At 35.2% G+C, this 18,399-nt stretch overlaps 1 protein-coding gene across 2 annotated transcripts in view; it reads left to right on the top strand.

Moving 5' to 3' along the window:
- Positions 1-18,399, top strand: part of LOC137401670 (sushi, von Willebrand factor type A, EGF and pentraxin domain-containing protein 1-like) — a 33,783-nt gene that overhangs the window by 14,194 nt on the left and 1,190 nt on the right. Inside the window, exons 7-16 of one of the 2 annotated variants that reach the window (XM_068088129.1) lie at positions 2,119-2,295; positions 2,716-2,904; positions 5,964-6,182; positions 8,540-8,743; positions 9,389-9,544; positions 9,938-10,087; positions 11,038-11,135; positions 11,683-11,839; positions 15,267-15,467; positions 18,141-18,352. In XM_068088129.1, coding sequence (XP_067944230.1) covers positions 2,119-2,295; positions 2,716-2,904; positions 5,964-6,182; positions 8,540-8,743; positions 9,389-9,544; positions 9,938-10,087; positions 11,038-11,135; positions 11,683-11,839; positions 15,267-15,467; positions 18,141-18,352 — 1,763 coding nt within the window. Of the gene's footprint in view, positions 1-2,118; positions 2,296-2,715; positions 2,905-5,963; positions 6,189-8,539; positions 8,744-9,388; positions 9,545-9,937; positions 10,088-11,037; positions 11,136-11,682; positions 11,840-15,266; positions 15,468-18,140; positions 18,353-18,399 lie in introns of both variants that reach the window. The other variant, XM_068088128.1, reaches the window with a different exon arrangement.

The raw sequence follows: 18,399 nt of genomic DNA, 5'->3' as shown, positions 1-18,399 counted from the left end.
CTTCCTCCCAAACTTCCTCTCAAACTCCCTCCCAAACTTCCTCTCAAACTTACTCCCAAACTTCCTCTCAAACTTCCTCCCAAACTTCCTCTCAAACTTCCTCCCAAACTTACTCTCAAACTTCCTCTCAAACTTCCTCTCAAACTTCCTCTCAAACTTCCTCCCAAACTTCCTCTCAAACTTCCTCCCAAACTTCCTCTCAAACTTCCTCTCAAACTTCCTCCCAAACTTCCTCTCAAACTTCCTCTCAAACTTACTCTCAAACCTCCTCTCAAACTTCCTCCCAAACTTCCTCCCAAACTTCCTCCCAAACTTCCTCTCAAACCTCCTCTCAAACTTCCTCTCAAACTTCCTCTCAAACTTCCTCCCAAACTTACTCCCAAACTTCCTACAAAAATTGCCTCCAGCCCAATGAGCCATGAGATATTACAATGTGTAACAGTGTTAAGCACAATTATTCCAGGCCGTGGTGAGGCGACTGCATGGTTTAGTGGTAGTGCACCTGGCGTAACATCTGTGCATCTAAATGTATGGGTCCGTTTCCCATGAGGCGCAATTTTTTTTTCAACGCTCATGTAGAGAAACACACTGCTTTTGTAATAGTAAAGATTTAAACTAGCTTAAATTACTTAAAATCATTAGGTAAAGAAACTTACCCAATGACAACTACATTACCTGGCCCTGTTTGTAAGCTGTTTTAAATCATGAACAAAAGTGTCACATAAGAAGAACTGTTTTTGAACAATTTGTTTTAGATATTTCTCGAGCTTTCAAATATTTTTTATTTTATTCAAATTGTTGTATTGTTTCAAAACCTCTTCTTCATTACCCATGCAACACCGAGTATTCACCTAATAATGTTAGGTGAATAGTGAGTATTTACCTAGTAATTCAATATTTTCAGCTCACAACAACTGAAGGCTAGCCATTTAATGGATATTCTTGATTTATGTCAGAAATTTATTAATTGAGTAATTCACTAAGACTGGCATATGGAAGATAAATCCAAATTTACGTATAAGCATAAATCTAAGTGAATGCTTTGCGGGTACCCTTCTTTTCTAGTGTAGGCAGCAGAAGTTCGAATACATTCCATGTTTTACTTAAGTTAAAACTTAGATAATTGTACTTTTCTTTCTCTTAAGGCTGGTTCACACTATATCGCCGTATAACGGGGTTTTCCTTTCAGCGTTCATTGTCGATTATGTGAACGGGAAATCGATGGCATGGACAAAGTGTTGCAGACACATCGGGTAAGTTTGCAGCTGTCAAACTTTCTCGATATTTCGCATCGATGACCGACTTTATAAGGTGAACCACTTCGGTGTCACTGATAGCGTGATTTATTTATTTATTTTATTTATGATAGTTGCTGCAAGACTAGTATTTGATTCAAGCACACGAAAGCAAAGAGGTTTCTTCGTGAAAATTTAAATAAGAATGAAAACCCTACATCACGGAGTATTTGCTGATAAAAACGCGGATCGGTTTGTGATAGTGTGAACATGGTTATCATCGACTATCACTGAAGTATTGTGCCATCAACGACGATATATGGCAGTATAGTGTAAACCAGTCTTTATATAGCCTTAGTTCTAGCCACGTAGCATCAAAATAATCCTGTCAGAATGGCAGAGGGAGCTTAATGTTGGATGGCATTCTTGCAAGCACTAGTAGACTTCATTAAGGATTGAAACCTCAACCTGTAATTTCTGTATTATATCAACTTGTACAAATATTCTGCTTGTTCTCCTTAGAAACTGAAGCAGGGTAACTTGTAGATATATTTTGGCTTTGTACATATTTTTAGTGGTATGACTTAGCACTTAGCATAAATGCTTCAAGGATATTGCTAGGCATAAAACCCTGAACACATTTATTTCGATAAAATAAAAAGTACTATTGACCACATCAGTACCATTTCCATCATTATTATTACTCATATTATTGTTTCAATTTATGTTTCATGAACAATACTCACTAAATAATTGTGTTATTAAAGACTAAAGCATACATTTGATCCTTGAATATAATTTCCTCTTTATTCTGCGATAACAATATATTTTATAATACATTTTTTCATAAAAGTATTCTATGACTCAGAGATCCTTATTACAGCATGTCAACTGGGCAAATATCAGGAAGGAAAGACTACCAGTAAAGAATGTAAAAGTTGTCCCTCAGGACAGACGACACTTGCAATAAGATCGTCAGCTATTTCTCAGTGTGTCTGCAATCTTGGTTACTGGAATCGTAATGACCACTCGAGAACACCGTTGAATGGAGTCTGTGATAGTAAGTTGAGCAACATCTTTGTTATTTGAGTTATTCACGCTCTTTGATGAGACGGATTTTAAAACAAGATCAACTGAGCTACGGTTTTATAAAAAACTACATCTATAATTTTTTAGGAAAGTTTACTAAGAAAGTTGCCACACTCAAACAAGAGGCTTCATTAAGTTCACATCAGTCACGCTGACTGATTAGATTTAAATGGCAAACACACACTTAAACCCAACACTCTAGTTTGAGCACCACAGCTGATATTTAGTCTCAATGTGAGCAAAATGCCTCCAGCATAAATATGAAATAATCAACAAAAAATAGAAAATAGGGAACAATGCGCAAGCCTGTGATAGCTGATTTGGCCAAGTATTCTTATAAATTAACATTTTCGTATTTTATTATTATTATCTCATCTTCTTCTAATTTTAGGGGTCTCTTGTACACGAGACTCTCTGGCTGTGTTAGACCAACACAATCTGGAGCTATCCGGACAGTGCCAGTTTACCTATGGTCAAAAGTGTGATTACAAATGTTTCCAAGGCTTTATAACTGGGGGTATTCTCACCAGAGAATGTCAGCAAGATGGTACAATGAATCCACCACCTGCCAAATGCACGCGTAAGTGTGTCCGTTAGTAACATTTTGTAAAACCCAAAAATATTGCAGCCTCACTCTTTATTGTTTTCACGTAAACAAATTGTAAATGTTTATCTAAATTTAGTCTGCTTAGATTGTTAAAAAATATAAAACTGACAAAGTGCCAGCTGTTGATGTTTAACAATGGTAGCATAATATAATTTTTCTTGATTTGTATAAACCAAACTTGATCAAATAAATATTTTAAACCAGCAATCAATTAAATTCTTTGCTTGCTAAATGTAGCGGTGAGCTCACTTGTATGAATAACATATCATTTGTATATTTCAACAGTAGTACCTATTATATCTTACTCGTGCGCTTGGCAGTAATGTACACCATGAGAGATCATCAAGAGTAGTCATAATGATCATAATACAGTGATCAAATATCAAAATTTTAATCAAATAAGGTACAGTGGAACCTCAGTTCTCGAACACTTTGGTTTTCGACCAACTCGGTTTTCGACCCAAAAATTGGAGATTCGTTTGTCTCGAATCTCGACCATAAATTCGTTTCTCGATCAAACCGGAACATGTGCATTAAACATTCGGAATAGCTCCGGAAACAACATGTTTATACGTTTAATGACGTTGTAACAAGCCACTTTTGGAAGGTTCTCAAAAAGGGAGAAATTTCGCGTCATGATTTCTTTACAAAAAGGAACCATCTGGGAGGGCGTTGCCTCTACCGAAAAGATATTTTAGGGACACAACTCCTCTAGTCGAGTTACCCTAAATTGTTTTGGAGGAGGATTCTATTCTGTTTCTATTTTCTTTTTTACACGATTTTTGATGTAACTGATCTGTTGCATTTTTTTGGAGCTTCATTATCAAATTCTGCGATTTTTGCTATTGTATCGTAACCTTTAATGTTTTTGATGTTTCAAGAGCAAAGCATATGAAATGTTTACTTTTTTCATCATCATTGATAGAAAATTTTTTATTAAAGTTAAATACGATCTATATTTAACCGTTTTTATTTATAGTACATGTATGCAGTATACAGTACAGTTTATGGTGTAAAATGTTAAAAATACTTTACTAAAGTTGTTAAATCGACTTGAAACGAATTAAAACACATATATTAATTTTAATGGGGAAATCTGTTTCGGATCTAGAACAATTCGGTCTTTGACCAACTTTCTGTAATGGATTGTGTTTGCGAACCGAGGTTCCACTGTATGCAACGAAACAGCATGGTGACCAAGTAATGTAGTGGTAAGTGCACTGATTTGTAAAGCGGAGGGTGCAAGTTCAATTCTCAAACGAGGCAATTTTTTTGCCATTGCTGTTAGCGTGGCTTCAGACAGACATCTTAGTAAAGATTATGTTGTACAGTATCCTGGCAGTCAGGTGCACCGTGTGATATCATCAGGTATAGTAACTAACTGCACAATTATTTATAATTGTAACAATGTGGTTGAACAGTGCAGGTGGCAGTGTCAGTTTATCTCGCTGAAAATTGGAAGTTCAAATCCCATTAAAAGTAATGTTTTTTTAACCTGTCAAGTGTGACTTCAGACAGACAAATGGATGGACTGATGGTCACAGCTCTTATATTAGCAAAGGTTATCGTTTTATTTATTATATCATGCTATATTATATAATCTATATACTGTGAAACCTCTTGAAAGCTATGGCACTCAATTTTTCAACCCTTCCTCTACAGTGGCGGTCAATTAGAGGCGGTGTTCAAATGGAGGGTGGCTGTGTATTTTTCAAATGCAACGCGTAAAGGTTTTACTCTTTTTAAAAGTTTTACAACATAAAGGTTTTACTTTTACGCGTTGCATTTGTCGACATGAGTCGACAAACGCAACGCGTAAAAGTTTGCTCGCTAACATTTGGTAACATTTGGTCCAAAACTTGCACACCGTTTTTGTATGCATGTTTTTCGAAGTATTAAGACCGTGTTAAACAAGGAACTACGATTAGCCTGAGACCATTAATAATTATTTCTATGGTGTTGCTTTCAAAGTTCATCTACCATCGTAAATTTAAACCGTTTTTTATATATGTACAGTACATGTACTTCGAAGTATCAAGACCGCGTTAAACAAGGAACTACTATTAGCCTGAGAGAGTTAGTAATTATTTTTATAGCGTTGCTTTGAAAGTTCATCTACCATTGTAAATTTAAACGGGTTTTTATATATGTTGGCCACTTCGAATTAGAAAGCCCACGTTAAACAAGGAACTACTATTAACCTGAGACCGTTATTGATTATTTCTATGGTGTTGCTTTCAACATTTTAACGGAAAAAAGCGAAAAGCTTTTGAGTTGGACAACGTGGAGAGTTGGTTGTTATTAATGTAAACGACTCTTTATTAATACAATTTTGTGGACACTTTTCTACTGATCACTTGATATTCTGGGTTCACAAAGTTCAAAGGTAGTCAAAGGGTGATCAAATAGAGTTGGCGTTGAAATAAAGGGTGGCGCTCAATTTTTCAACCCTTTTCTCATAGTGGTGGTCAAATAGAGGCGGCGTTCAAATAGAGGTGGCATTCAATTAGAGGTTTTGCGGTATATAAGTCTTCAAATTTGTCGTCTGTGGTTTGCTCTGTCCAGCTATGGCTGCTTAGTTACTAACAATGAAAAATCTGTATCGTAGAAGATTGGATCTCGGAACTTCCCGTTCACCAGGCGATAAACTAACTCCTCGAGTTGTGCGAGATGCATGAATTCAATTGGCGACATAAGTCATCATCTTGGTTAACATACGCATAGCACTCCGCATTATGCAATGTCACTAAAGCTTGCTCTCACAACACTTATTAGTAAGCTTAGCAATACAGATACGAGCTTACTCAAATTAGCAATTGGTAATGTGCTAAGCTAATGGCAAGTGGCAGACAACTACATGACCTGTCACAGTTTATAAGCTGTTTTTAATACCCAAGCAACGCTGGGCATTCGGCTACTGCCATGTTTGTATCATATTACAATATATTATATCATGATGTATGATTATATGCTTTCTTACATTGTATTATAGTATGCTATACAGTATTATATTGCATAATATTAAATTTTAGCGCTTCTATGTCCCCCAATGCCAGCTGTGCCAAACAGTGCTGGATGGAAATGTGCATCCAGTGGAAGAAGTCTTGGAGGAAACATGTATCCCTATCAGAGCGAGTGTCGCAATGAATGCAATGCTGGCTACCTGCCAAGGCCCGGTACTAATTCTTTCATCATCTGTGGGCTTGATGAGAACCGTCAAAAGGCGGATTGGAGTGGGACTTCTCTGATTTGTGAAGGTCAGCACCATTGTTAGACGTCGTTAATATAAGCTGCATAACAACAACTGTTTTAGCAAAGTTGCCAGCAACTGTAGTTTCATCAGTGAATTACAAAAAATATCCCAAATAAGTAACAATTACATGTAACTTTAAACGTGTTCTTAAAGTGTCTACAGTATCCATTTTAGATTGGCTACAGGTAATTGTAAGCGTAGTGTATTAGTATAATTGCAGTGATTGTAGAGTGTCTTGTATTAGTATAACTGCAGTGATAGGAGAGTGTCTTGTATTAGTATAATGGCAGTGATAAGAGAGTGTCTTGTCCCACGACCAAACGAGCGAATGCAAAGTTTGGGAGTTTTTATGATAAATGCATGTGCACACAACTTACGAAAATTATTCATCAACAATGAGACAAACCCTTGTTTTGAAATCTCATCAACAACTTTAACCATCGTTTCGTAAAGTCGTTAAAGTATAATAACGATACAAAACACATTTAAACCTATTTAAATATGTTACCAAGTCTTTGTAAACCGTCGGAATTATCTTAAAACTTACCCATCTGATCGGTTTATACACAAATAGACAGATTAATTTGGACGAAAATTGCCAGAAAATGCGTGAAAAGCTTGGTTTAATAAAAGTTAAGACCAGCCTACGATACGCCAATAAAGCCGTGCGACAGATAGAAGAACTATTTAGCAGTGCGGATTTCACGAGAAACCCGTGCTCATTTCACCAGTCTATGGCATTGTTTACATGTAATCGAATTTATTCGAAGGTTTCTGTAATGAACGTAGACCGTTTGAGGCATAGACCGAATTACAGGTACAAAATTGTGGTACACAGTTTATCAGCCTATGTTTTTTGTCCAATCACCGAAGGTTTCATTATTTAAAACGTTAGCCGAAAATATTTACAACTTATGTACAAGCTAGGGCCGAACTACAATGCCCATTTATGACGAGAACATTTTTTATTTTAGTTGCTGCAGTTTGCAGAAAACTTTCAGACGCGTGAACGCTCATACTTGCTATCTGTTAAAGACCGCTATCAAAACCATTCTACATTCAACGCAATCAACTTTCAAACTGTGTATAGTACACAGTAACTTGCCATTTTACTTCTACTTTTGCATTTCAGAGTTATAATAAACATATTTCCTTATCGTTGTTGGTAAAATACATACATTACAGTAGGTTAGGCCTACAGCTTAAATTAATATTTTTTTATCGTTGTAAAACAGGTTTGAAATAGTAGTAGGTTAGGTGTGATTTTTTGTGTGATTAGGTGTGATTTATTATTGTATTAAACCAAGCTTTTCAAGCTATTTCTAGAATATTTTTATTTCAAACAAGTCTCATTTACACTATACTCTGTCAATTCCTGCTGAGAACTACTTTTTCAACAACCAACAGTGCCCTTTTTTCCATTATCACTTTGGTCGTGGGCTGTATGACAGTAGAATTTTTAGTATTAGTACATTGGCAGTGATAGGAGAGTGTCTTGTATTAGTATAATGGCCGTGTGGGAAGAGTATATTTTACTAGTATAATGGCAGTAACGGGACAGTGCCCTGTACTTAACAATAGACTGTATCTTGTTATCAGATAAGAAATTACAAGTTTAGAGGAATTGTGTACAAGAGAGTTACTTTTATTATGACCGACCTAAAAAGATACCATTCTCAATTTTGAGTTTACTTTATCATCAAGAGATAGTTGAGCGACCTTGGCCCTACTGACAAAGTAGAGCTAGTCAACAAACAAAGATTAGAAAAGCAAGTAACTCTCTAACTTGTACAGAAATTCGCATAATTTTGCATTGTAGTGCAAGAATTTATACGAGTAGAAAATTTACAAAAATTTAATTAGCATGGAGCTATCACCTTGGCACTTTAGAAGTGATAAGATAACTTCAAGTTAATTAACTATAGTTTTCCTAGGTAGGTTCTCATCACTCCTAATTAGAAAGAAGATAATTGCAACCTATTTGAAGCGCTTGTTCTGTGTGAAAACTGAACCTCATAGCCTAAGTGTCATATTTAATTTTTCTAAATAAAGATATTTTTGTGTTTCTTCAATTGCAGGAATGCTGTCTTGCTGTCAACTAGTTCTGACTAATGACAACTGCTCATTAAAATGGTGAAAGTTCAAAATGGTCGTATGCACAATGTTAATCCGTTCATTAGACTTAAGCAGTGGACGAGGCAGCCGATATGTTCTCAACTGTGTTTATCTCTGTTTTCATATCATGCTTTCGCTTTTCTATCAGCTGCAAGGTTATAAATGTTCTCCATTGTTTATGTTGTTATTAAATAAACTTTCTTTATTATGTAGGGTTGATTATTATTTCTTTTCATTTAGCAAGAACCTGCACCAATTTACCCGAGGTTATGAATGGGCAGTATAACATCAGGGAATGTTCAGACCCTAATCTGGAGGATCGAACATTTGGCAAGTTATGCAAAGTGCAGTGTCACACCGGCTACCTCATCTCAGAGGATATTAACTGGATTTGTAAGAAGGATGGACAGTGGAGCAACTATGATAAGACGGTCACCTGTAGAGGTATCAGTTTAACTTTTAAAACAATAAATATATATACACACACTTTATTTAAATTATTATGATGCTCTAAATGTTTAGCCGTCTCTTCTGAGCCCAGCTCTGTGCTTCAGTAAAATAATCCTTTCATGAAAGTACTTTCAAGTTGTTTAGCTCTCTGCTCAAACATACTACTTTCAAAGTTGAGGTTAAACTCGAGGTCAAACTTTAGGTCAAATGCAATATTTAACAATAACCTGAATTACCTTAGCTTGTGACACGCAAATCATTGACCGGCTTTACCAAAGCTTTTATGGTGTACTAATACGCTAGCCGATGGTTTGTGGCCTGAGAGTTAATCGTAAGTAGTAAGTATGTGCAAAATTATTCCATGATTTAGCTAGGTGGTTGAGTGGCGCAGTTTGCAGTGCGACTATTCAAGTTTGATTCACTTGTGATGCACTTTTGTTGTTTCTCTATGTGTATCTTCAGACAGAAGGATAGATGGACCTGGCTCTTGTTATAGTGAAGGTTATTTTACTTTTACTGCTCTTTTTCTTTTCCCAACCGATTAGTAGTTTATTACCGTTAGCAAGTCTCTAGTTAGTTATCAAATGATAGTTATAGGCCTATCAAGGTTTAAATAGCTTCAGGATTTGCTTGCTGTAGATATTCAGGAGCCTCAAATAATAGCGTGTCCCCAACATGTTTACCTGGATAATGAAGAGAATCAGGGCTATGCAGTAGTTGAACTAAAGCCACTGAGAGCAATTGACAATGATCGTTCTTCTTCCATTCGACAAATTATGCAGTTGACAATGCCAGGTAATATTTCAAATGTTCAGGCAAACCATGTAGCTAAATAATATGTAGTGGAATTCCCCTTTGCTTCTCTGTTATGCACTCTTCATCTCATTTCTAATGCCTTAACATGTTGCTAATGTCTACACAGGTGTTGCCAATGCCTGTGTTGCCAATGATTACACCCTGTTGCTAATCTCTACCAATGTTGCAAATGTCTACACGGGTGATGCGAATGCCCACATCGGCGCCCGTCTGTACAAGAGTTCCTCTTTTTTTCTTATATCATATGCAATAAAGAACTGATTTCAGGATTAATGTAATTATAGTATCTGTGGTTACCACGATAATGCACAGCTTATGCTGTTGCCTTTGTCTGCACTTTGTTAGTCAGCCATTTGGTGGTATTGTTTGCAGGAGCATCCTCGCCCCTTACTTATCCTTGTACTAAAGTAGATTGTGGTGAATCAAGTAACAACTTTCCTATTGGAACTACTTTTGTAAATTTCACCGTCACAGATCGTTCTAGAAACTCTGGATATTGTAGCTACGAGATCACTGTCAGAGGTGAGAACCTAGATTTTTGACATTTGATAAATTTTCAGACCTGCTATTCGCTTAATAATTCTACAGATGTGATGTACCTTACATTGAGGAATACTCTCATCACTTTCTTGAATTTGAGAGAAGTAAAGCTCAAAACAAGTTTTCTTTCCAATGAATCGCAAGATATCTGTTAAAACAAGATCGTTGCAGTATATTCATAGAGTTGTCTCACCAAAGTTTATGAACTCATCAAATATTCATTTCTGTAATTATCAAAATATTTCATTTCATTTTGTGTTCATTATAATTGCTTAGCTCGCGTTTATACATTTTACCAGCTTTTTTTCATTTTGCCTGAAGAGTGCACCTACTATGCGCAAAACTATTTAGTAGTAAAATGATTTAACCATTTTGGAAACTTTCACTCAAATTTGATTTTAGTCAGCTCTAGTTCTACTATTGAGCACTTTTTCAAACAATGTTATAATCATTCATATTATTATTATATATTATTATATATATTATATATGAAATTTGTTTCCCTTGCTTGCTCTGAGCTGCACTGGTGAGGTTTCAATAGCCAAAACAGTACTGTCTGTAGCATGAGTACTTGCTCCCTCACTTCGATTATGTTGAGCGTGAGAGGTGCTGCACTATTAGCCTTTGTGCAAAGCTCATTGCTTTTGTGATTTGAGCACTCTGGTGTCAGCACATCGACATATTGAGCACTTTTTCAAACAATGTGATAATCCTTCTTGTATATATATATATATATATATATGTGTATATATATATATATATATATATATATATATATATATATATACAAGAAGGATATCATATGTATATATATATATGATATTATACGTGATACATGTTAATACTGTTAACAATTAAAAAATTGCTAGGTCTGTGGAGAACATTTTAGATTCTTTGTGAGTTTGAAGTGCATTTTAAATGTTATTGTGCAGATGTTGAAGCACCAAAAGTGGTCAAATGTGATGGACCAAAGACTGATGTCGATGGATTTATATACTCAGACTCGGATAAATTATATGTTACTTGGGATGTAAGTGTACAGAGTTTGTACTTCTGGCAATTGACTAGTGTACAGAGCTTCTAATACTTCTGACTATTGTACAGTTTGTACTACTAACTAAAGTTCAGTGCCTTTAAAGCAAAACCTCAGTGTTATGTTTCTTATGATTTATCAATAATAGAAAGAGTTTTTCTTCGTCTGATCCGATGATATGCGAGTCCATTTTGCATGCAATACCATGAAACTATTTGCGTGTTCTTTTTCTTCTTTCGACTTTGTTTTTTTGGTGTTCATGGTAAACAGGTTTATAATATGCATGGCTCCCGAATGCTCCTCTGGCTCGATGCTGGTTACTCAAATGCATAATTTATCTAATAAACCTCGAGGTTTGAGCCTGCTATTTTATATTCATGTCTCTTATTAATCATCCAGAGTACAACTGATACTGTTGCCATGGTAACATGGTATATAACTATATCAGTATGATCTATCACCATTACATTTTCTTGTCTCTTTTTATAGTTAATGTGTGAAGTTAATTTAAACATAATTTATATAGTATTTTGTTGTATTTTAGATACCAGTTTTTTCAGACAACAGCGGTAAACCTCCCCACATTTATAGTTCAAATGTGCCAGGAGAGTACAAGTCAGGTCGACCTTGGAAGGTCACCTACACGGCTGAAGATGAAGCAGGAAATACTGCCAAATGTGAATTCACTTTTAAGATCAGAGGTATGTGCCGTAATGTTCATTCGCGTTAGTCAGAACTTAGTCTAAGTATCAGTAAGTTAAGGTTAAGTTGTTAGCTATCTTTGTTTTTATTCAGTTTTTTGCCTAATGGACCAAAGAAGCAGTTGTGTGCACATGGTGCTACTATCTTACTTGTAGATAGGGAAGTAGAATTTGATTGTCAGCAATTACGAATGAAAGAGCGCTAACCTCTGGTTCTCTCTCTCAAGTGACATCGGTGCTATTTTTATTATGATTGCTTTATTTATTTTATTTATTTTTGATAGAGAAACTATTTAATGAATTTAGATGAATTTATTTAAATATGTAGCGTCAGTAAAATTTTTAATCCGCAATAGCAACATGAGAAATGAACTTGCAAAATTTTTTAGTAGATTTCATCAGAAAGTATCAGTTTTTTTTACTGCCAGAATATTCCAAGATTAAATCTACAATACTTGATCACCATTATAGATGTGGTTGCGTCAAATTTGAGTTGATTTTAAAAGAAAGTATTTTTGTCTATCAGTTGATATGTCATTTGTTGTGTTAGGCAATCTCATTGTCAAGATATTTGAAGATTAAAATTTTTAAAAAATGATCGCGGTAAAAACACTCAGGCCAAAAAAACATGCCCAGACTTGCCCAAAATGATGTAGCGCGTGATACAACCCGTCTCGATCTCTCGTATTCACATGGACTATTGCGATAAAAGTCTAGTCTTACGCAGCTCTATTGGTATACATTTTATTGTGTATTTGCTCATGTTGGCTAGAATTAAAATTTAGATCTAGCTACAGATGCATTATTATCAATGTCTCGAATGCCTCAAATAAGGGAAATTAAAAACTTGTCATGTTAGCTTTCTCTAAATGCTGTGTAAACATCTTAGTACCGACTACCAATTTCTACCGGTCTACGGTAATTATGTCAATCAAACTAAGTATATTAAAGTCTTTGAATAGGCACAGTTCCGTCGCTATCACACCGGAAACTAGTTACTAAGTAAAATAAGCAAGCTGCGTCTCTGAAAAGAATATGTGGGGAAACCAACTGCATCCCTAAAAGTCATGTACATCGTATAGTCAACGTTGTCGAGTCATTATTGGTATCAATTTGTAGCAAAAAATTCACTGGTCACATTTGATTAGTTGATTCAAGTACTAAACAAATGGTCGAGCTATGCAAAAGTACCTGTCAATACAGCTCTGATTACGCTTCATAAATCCATCTATCAGACAAGATTTCGGCACAGGTGTCAACGGGGCTATGATATATTCAATGTTTTGCAAATCATGTTTTGCATTATTGTCAACAATATTATCTTATTATATAATTTTTACAAGCAAAAAAATTTTTCATTTTGGCATAAAGCTTTTATTAAAAATATCCATCGAAGTTGTGGCCATTCACATAGTTTCAGCTCATACAATAAGACAAATTCATCTACTGCAGCAAACTCAAACAAAACGTCATGGTTTATGCAGCACACATTCAAGTCTCTCTTTCCCATTTATGGCAGTTTCCATATTGACAAAACTGTTTCGCTGGTGGGACCGCATAAACATCCTGTAATAAATAAAACAAATGCAATAAATATATGTCATTCATAGATGTGTCATTCTAACGCGTATCTACTGAAAGCTTTCAAATTGCGAGTGTAATTTTAAAAATGAATAAATGTTTAACAAAAGCATAAGTACACCAAGCCAACGATTCGAAGCTTTGGTTCTGGAAGTTAAAGATGTGCATTGATCAATCAATTTTCTTCACTTTCTACAAGTGAGAAGTGAACAGCTAAAGTAATCATAAATCTAATTTACTAGCTAAAACTGCCAAAAAAATTTGAAGCAAATATAGCTAGGTGAAACAATAAAAAAGTATAAAACGGTGATTGGTGACAGCAAAAAGTTAAAATTCTATTAATTAGTAAATGCATTCAGGAGTACTAAAATTATTAACTTTAGTATATTCATCAATCTGAGCCATTGTATTGCTAGATGCTATGGATTAAAAAGAAGCTGTCAATAATTCACTGTGCATCCGTATCTCCCACGCGCGCACAGAAAATTAAATTATAGCCTCAAGCAGGAAAATATAATCTGAATGTAAACACAACAGTATATCTATAGGAGACTCAAAGTAAAAGATAACTTCACCTCCATTCTATCTTCCTCTGTAGCATAACGCTGCTGACGCCTGTCAGCTCTAACTATAAGCTGTCTATCCCAAACTTTTGCCACCTGATGCTCAGAAAACTCAGAGTCACCTTGGCAGTAACTGGAAGCATTTTTACAATTCTGCTGTTCGTCAATAAAATGTGTCGATCAAGTAATTTATTAAAGTAATGATGTCAATTAATTTAGTAAATATCGATGTCGATGCGATCTAATAATAGAGTAAAATCCTTAACTTCGAGATCACAGACAATGCATCTTACGAGTGATAACATTTATTACGACCTATATAAAAATTTCATGCTGATGATTGGCTAATGAAGCGATCTTATATTTATCGCTCGTGGACTCTTTTCAAATGTGTCACTCGTTACGTCACGAATGAACCACCCGCGAGAGTCTGAGCTTTTTAGAAGATGGCCTCATTCAAACGCATATATCTCTGGACAGGGTTAGTCTACAAAGACAAAAATGACATCAAATTTTAGCTGATGTTTTAGGCTTTTATTGGTCATAATTTCATTAAATCAACCTTTCTGATGCAACAAAATCTTTAAAACACTCAGATTCAAGTGAAAGTGTGATTATGACATCTATAGTTGTGAAGAAACCAACAGAATGGAGCCGCATAACGCGGCAACTTGAACGCAAAAGCCGATATCGATAACAAAAAAGGCAGGCAGCCGAGCAACTAGTCACGTCATTTTGGCATGTATTTTTCTTTTGAGTGTTTTAGCCGCGATAAAGTTTTGTCACTTTTAATCTCGAAACATACTGACAGCTAGATCATCTCAAACATCAGAAACAAATGATAGAAATATATCAATACTTTCTGATAAAATCTACTAAAATCTCCTGTGAAGTCATCTTCAAAGGCAGTTGAGAAAGTGAAGCCTTATCTATGATGTTTCTGAGCATTTCTAAGAGGCACTAATGCAAGCGCGCATCAACTACTCGAAGCAGTTCTAGAAAAATTCTTCCAATTACCTTCTTCAATGGAAACTATTTTAGATGAATTGCTGCATGTTGTCTAATTTTTTTTATTGACTATACGTTTTTATCAAAGCAACTTTGTTCTATTGAAGACAAAAACAGTGTCTAAGCATATAGGCAGGATGCATGCGTGAATTACCCAAATACTCTATTGTATAGATATAATAGTCAATACATATTTTGACAGTTTAAACTCTTAGAAACATTGTGTTATATTAAATGCTCAAGTCCATCGCACGGATGTTTAACGCTTGCTGCAGGTATCCGTTGTCCTCAACTGCACAGACCTGCAAATGGTGCTCTTCTATGTGACAAACTCTCCTTTGGTGTTTATTGTTCACCTCAGTGTCAGCATGGCCTTGACAGACTGATGCCAGTCGATATAGTGAGGAAGCCAAATGAGTATTTCTGTACTCTGCAAGGCAAATGGCTTCCTCACGATAAGGTCGGCGATTGCGCACGTAAGGAGTTGCCTCTCTTTTTGTCTTGGTTCCATTTGCAACTGCAATAATGCGTTTGTTTATGTTCAGGCAATACTTATCTCGGGTAGAATTGTTCAACTAGACTATCTTTTGTTGTCTAAAATAACAAAAAAAACAGTTCTATAATAAATAGTTGAGATGGATAATCCGGTGTATAAATAGTGGAGATGGATAATCCAGTGTATAAATATTGCAGATGGATAATCTAGTGTATAAATAGTGGAGATGGATAATTCAGTGTATAAATAGTGGAGATGGATAATCGAGTGTATAAATAGTGGAGATGGATAATCTAGTGTATAAATAGTGTAGATGGATAATCTAGCGTGTAAATAGTGTAGATGGATAATCCAGTGTACAAATAGTGGAGATGGATAATCTAGTGTATAAATAGTGGATATAGATTATCTAGTGTATAAATAGTGGAGATGGATAATCCAGTGTATAAATAGTAGAGATGGATAATCCAGTGTATAAATAGTGGATATAGATAATCTAGTGTATAAATAGTAGAGATCGATAATCTAGTGTATAAATAGTAGAGATTGATAATCTAGTGTACAAATAGTGGAGATGGATAATCCAGTGTATAAATAGTGGAGATGGATCATCTATTCCCACGACCAAACACGAGCGAAGCGATTGGTTGGGATATTTATGATAAATGCACATGTGCACACAACTCCCGAAAACTTATACGTCAACGGCCGTAACCAAACCCTTGCACCAAAATCCCATTAAGAAATTTAACCATTTTGGTGTTGAGTCGTTTAAGCGTAATAATGATACAAAAAACATATAAACCTATTTAAATATGTTACCAAGTCTTTGAAAAATTGAGACACTATTCTTTAAACTTACCCATCTGATCGGATAATACATAACTAGACAGATTAATTTGGCCTAAAATCGCCATTAAAACCTGACAAGCTTTTTTAATCACAATTAAGACCCGCAAACAAAACGCCAATAAAGCTGTGCGACATGAACAGATGGATAATCCAGTGTACGAATAGTGGATATACATAATCTAGTGTACTAGAAATTCCCCTGTCATACAGCTCACGACCAAAGAGATAATAGAAAAAGAAAGGGCACTGCTGGTTGAGAAATGCAATATTAGCAGTCAAATGGCACTGCAGTGCAATAGGAGAACTGCAATGCTAGCTGCATTGGTAGCTGTAATGTACTGGGTGTTATTATGTACAACAAACAGCAATGATGAAAGGAAAATATTATATGTTTATACATATATATATATATCTCCTCTGCAATAGGAAAAATGCAATATTAGAAGTAAAATGGCAAGCTGCTGTGTAATATACACAGGCTGAGGGTGCGGTATATCCTTGGTCATAGCAACCAATATTAAGAAGTTGTGATATTTATCTAGATTTCTGTATTTATATCTAAAAAATTATGCTGAATTCAAAAATCTAAACAGATTTTAGCTGGTTGTCATAGAAATAGATGTATATCTATAAGAAAATGCAGGCCTATTACTTAATTTTGCAGATATTAAAAACGGCTTGGCAGTACCGCGATATCATCGACAAAATCTTTAGAAAAATAATAACAGTAACATATTGCACACCATCGGTCACTATATACTTTGATCTTGTAAATTCGAATGATTCTTTTTATAACTAAATCTTATAATAATCGTATAAAATCGATTAATTATTCTTACAATTAAATATTGTAATAATCTTATAAGAATCGTTAAAAAAATATCATCGTCATTTCCTTTACTTTCACTGCTTAGGACATCATTGGAATACCAAAGTACTCATTATAAGTGTCCAAAATGTCAGATTCCAGTAGAATCAGCAAAAAAGAAACGATTACTTTCAGTACTTCTAGATTTATTACAGAAACCTTTGGCAATTGGACAATGCCATAGACTGGTGAAATGTGCACGTTTTTCTCATGAAATGCGCACGACTTAATGGTTCTACTCTCTGTCGCACGGCTTTATTGGCGTTTTGTTTGTCGGTTGTAATTTTGATTAAAAAAGGCTTGTCAGGTTTTAATGGAGATTTTAGGCCAAATTAATCTGTCTAGTTATGTATTATCCGATCGGATGGATAAGTTTTAGGATATTGTCTCCATTTTTCAAAAACTTGGTAACATATTTAAATAGGTTTATATGTGTTTTGTATCATCATTATACTTAAACGACTCTACACAAAATTGGTTAAATTTTTTGATGGGATTTCGGTACAAGAGTTTGAATATGGCCGTTGACGGATAAGTTTTCGGGAGTTGTGTGCGCATATGCATTTATCATAAAGCTCCCAAACAATCGCTTCGCTCGTGTTTGGTCGTGGGATAAATAGTGGAGGTAGATGATACAGTAGCCTATCTGTAATAATTATGCACTGTACTTAAAGTTAGACATATTTAAGGCACGTAATGCTGTGAGAGTATACTACAATCTTTTGAGAAACACTTGTGCAAACCTTCGGCATGACCCATAAGGCTGCCATTTTCATCATTTGCTGCATAAGTAAAAATGGCTTCTAATAGCATTTGCTATTCTTTTACTGCCAAGCATTTGTTAAGTTGTTCCCAGCGTCATTCAATGTTACTCCTAATAGTACCTATGTCAGTTATATTATGTCTGTCTAATTTATTATTTGCAATTGACAGTCAGCGTTCCTGTAACAAATCAGACGAAACCAACATTTGAGTTCAGCTGGTTCCTTGGTGATTGTGAAGATGAATCTACAAAACAGCAGATAATCCAAAACATGCTGAGTGCCCTGCATAATAACAAAGCCTCCTATGCAGCTCAGGCTTTCCAATCCAGTTTTGGCCGAGACCTTACAGCTGATGACTTTGAAGTATTTTGTGGAGCAAAGGTCAGGTTCATATATAGTACTTTATTTATATACCAAGTTGTTGTTAA

The sequence above is a fragment of the Watersipora subatra genome, chromosome 8, assembly GCF_963576615.1.
Source record: "Watersipora subatra chromosome 8, tzWatSuba1.1, whole genome shotgun sequence".
Classification (NCBI taxonomy): Eukaryota; Metazoa; Bryozoa; class Gymnolaemata; order Cheilostomatida; family Watersiporidae; genus Watersipora; species Watersipora subatra.
Note: the sequence above shows the minus strand (reverse complement) of the source record. Positions and strands in the feature narration are given on the sequence as shown.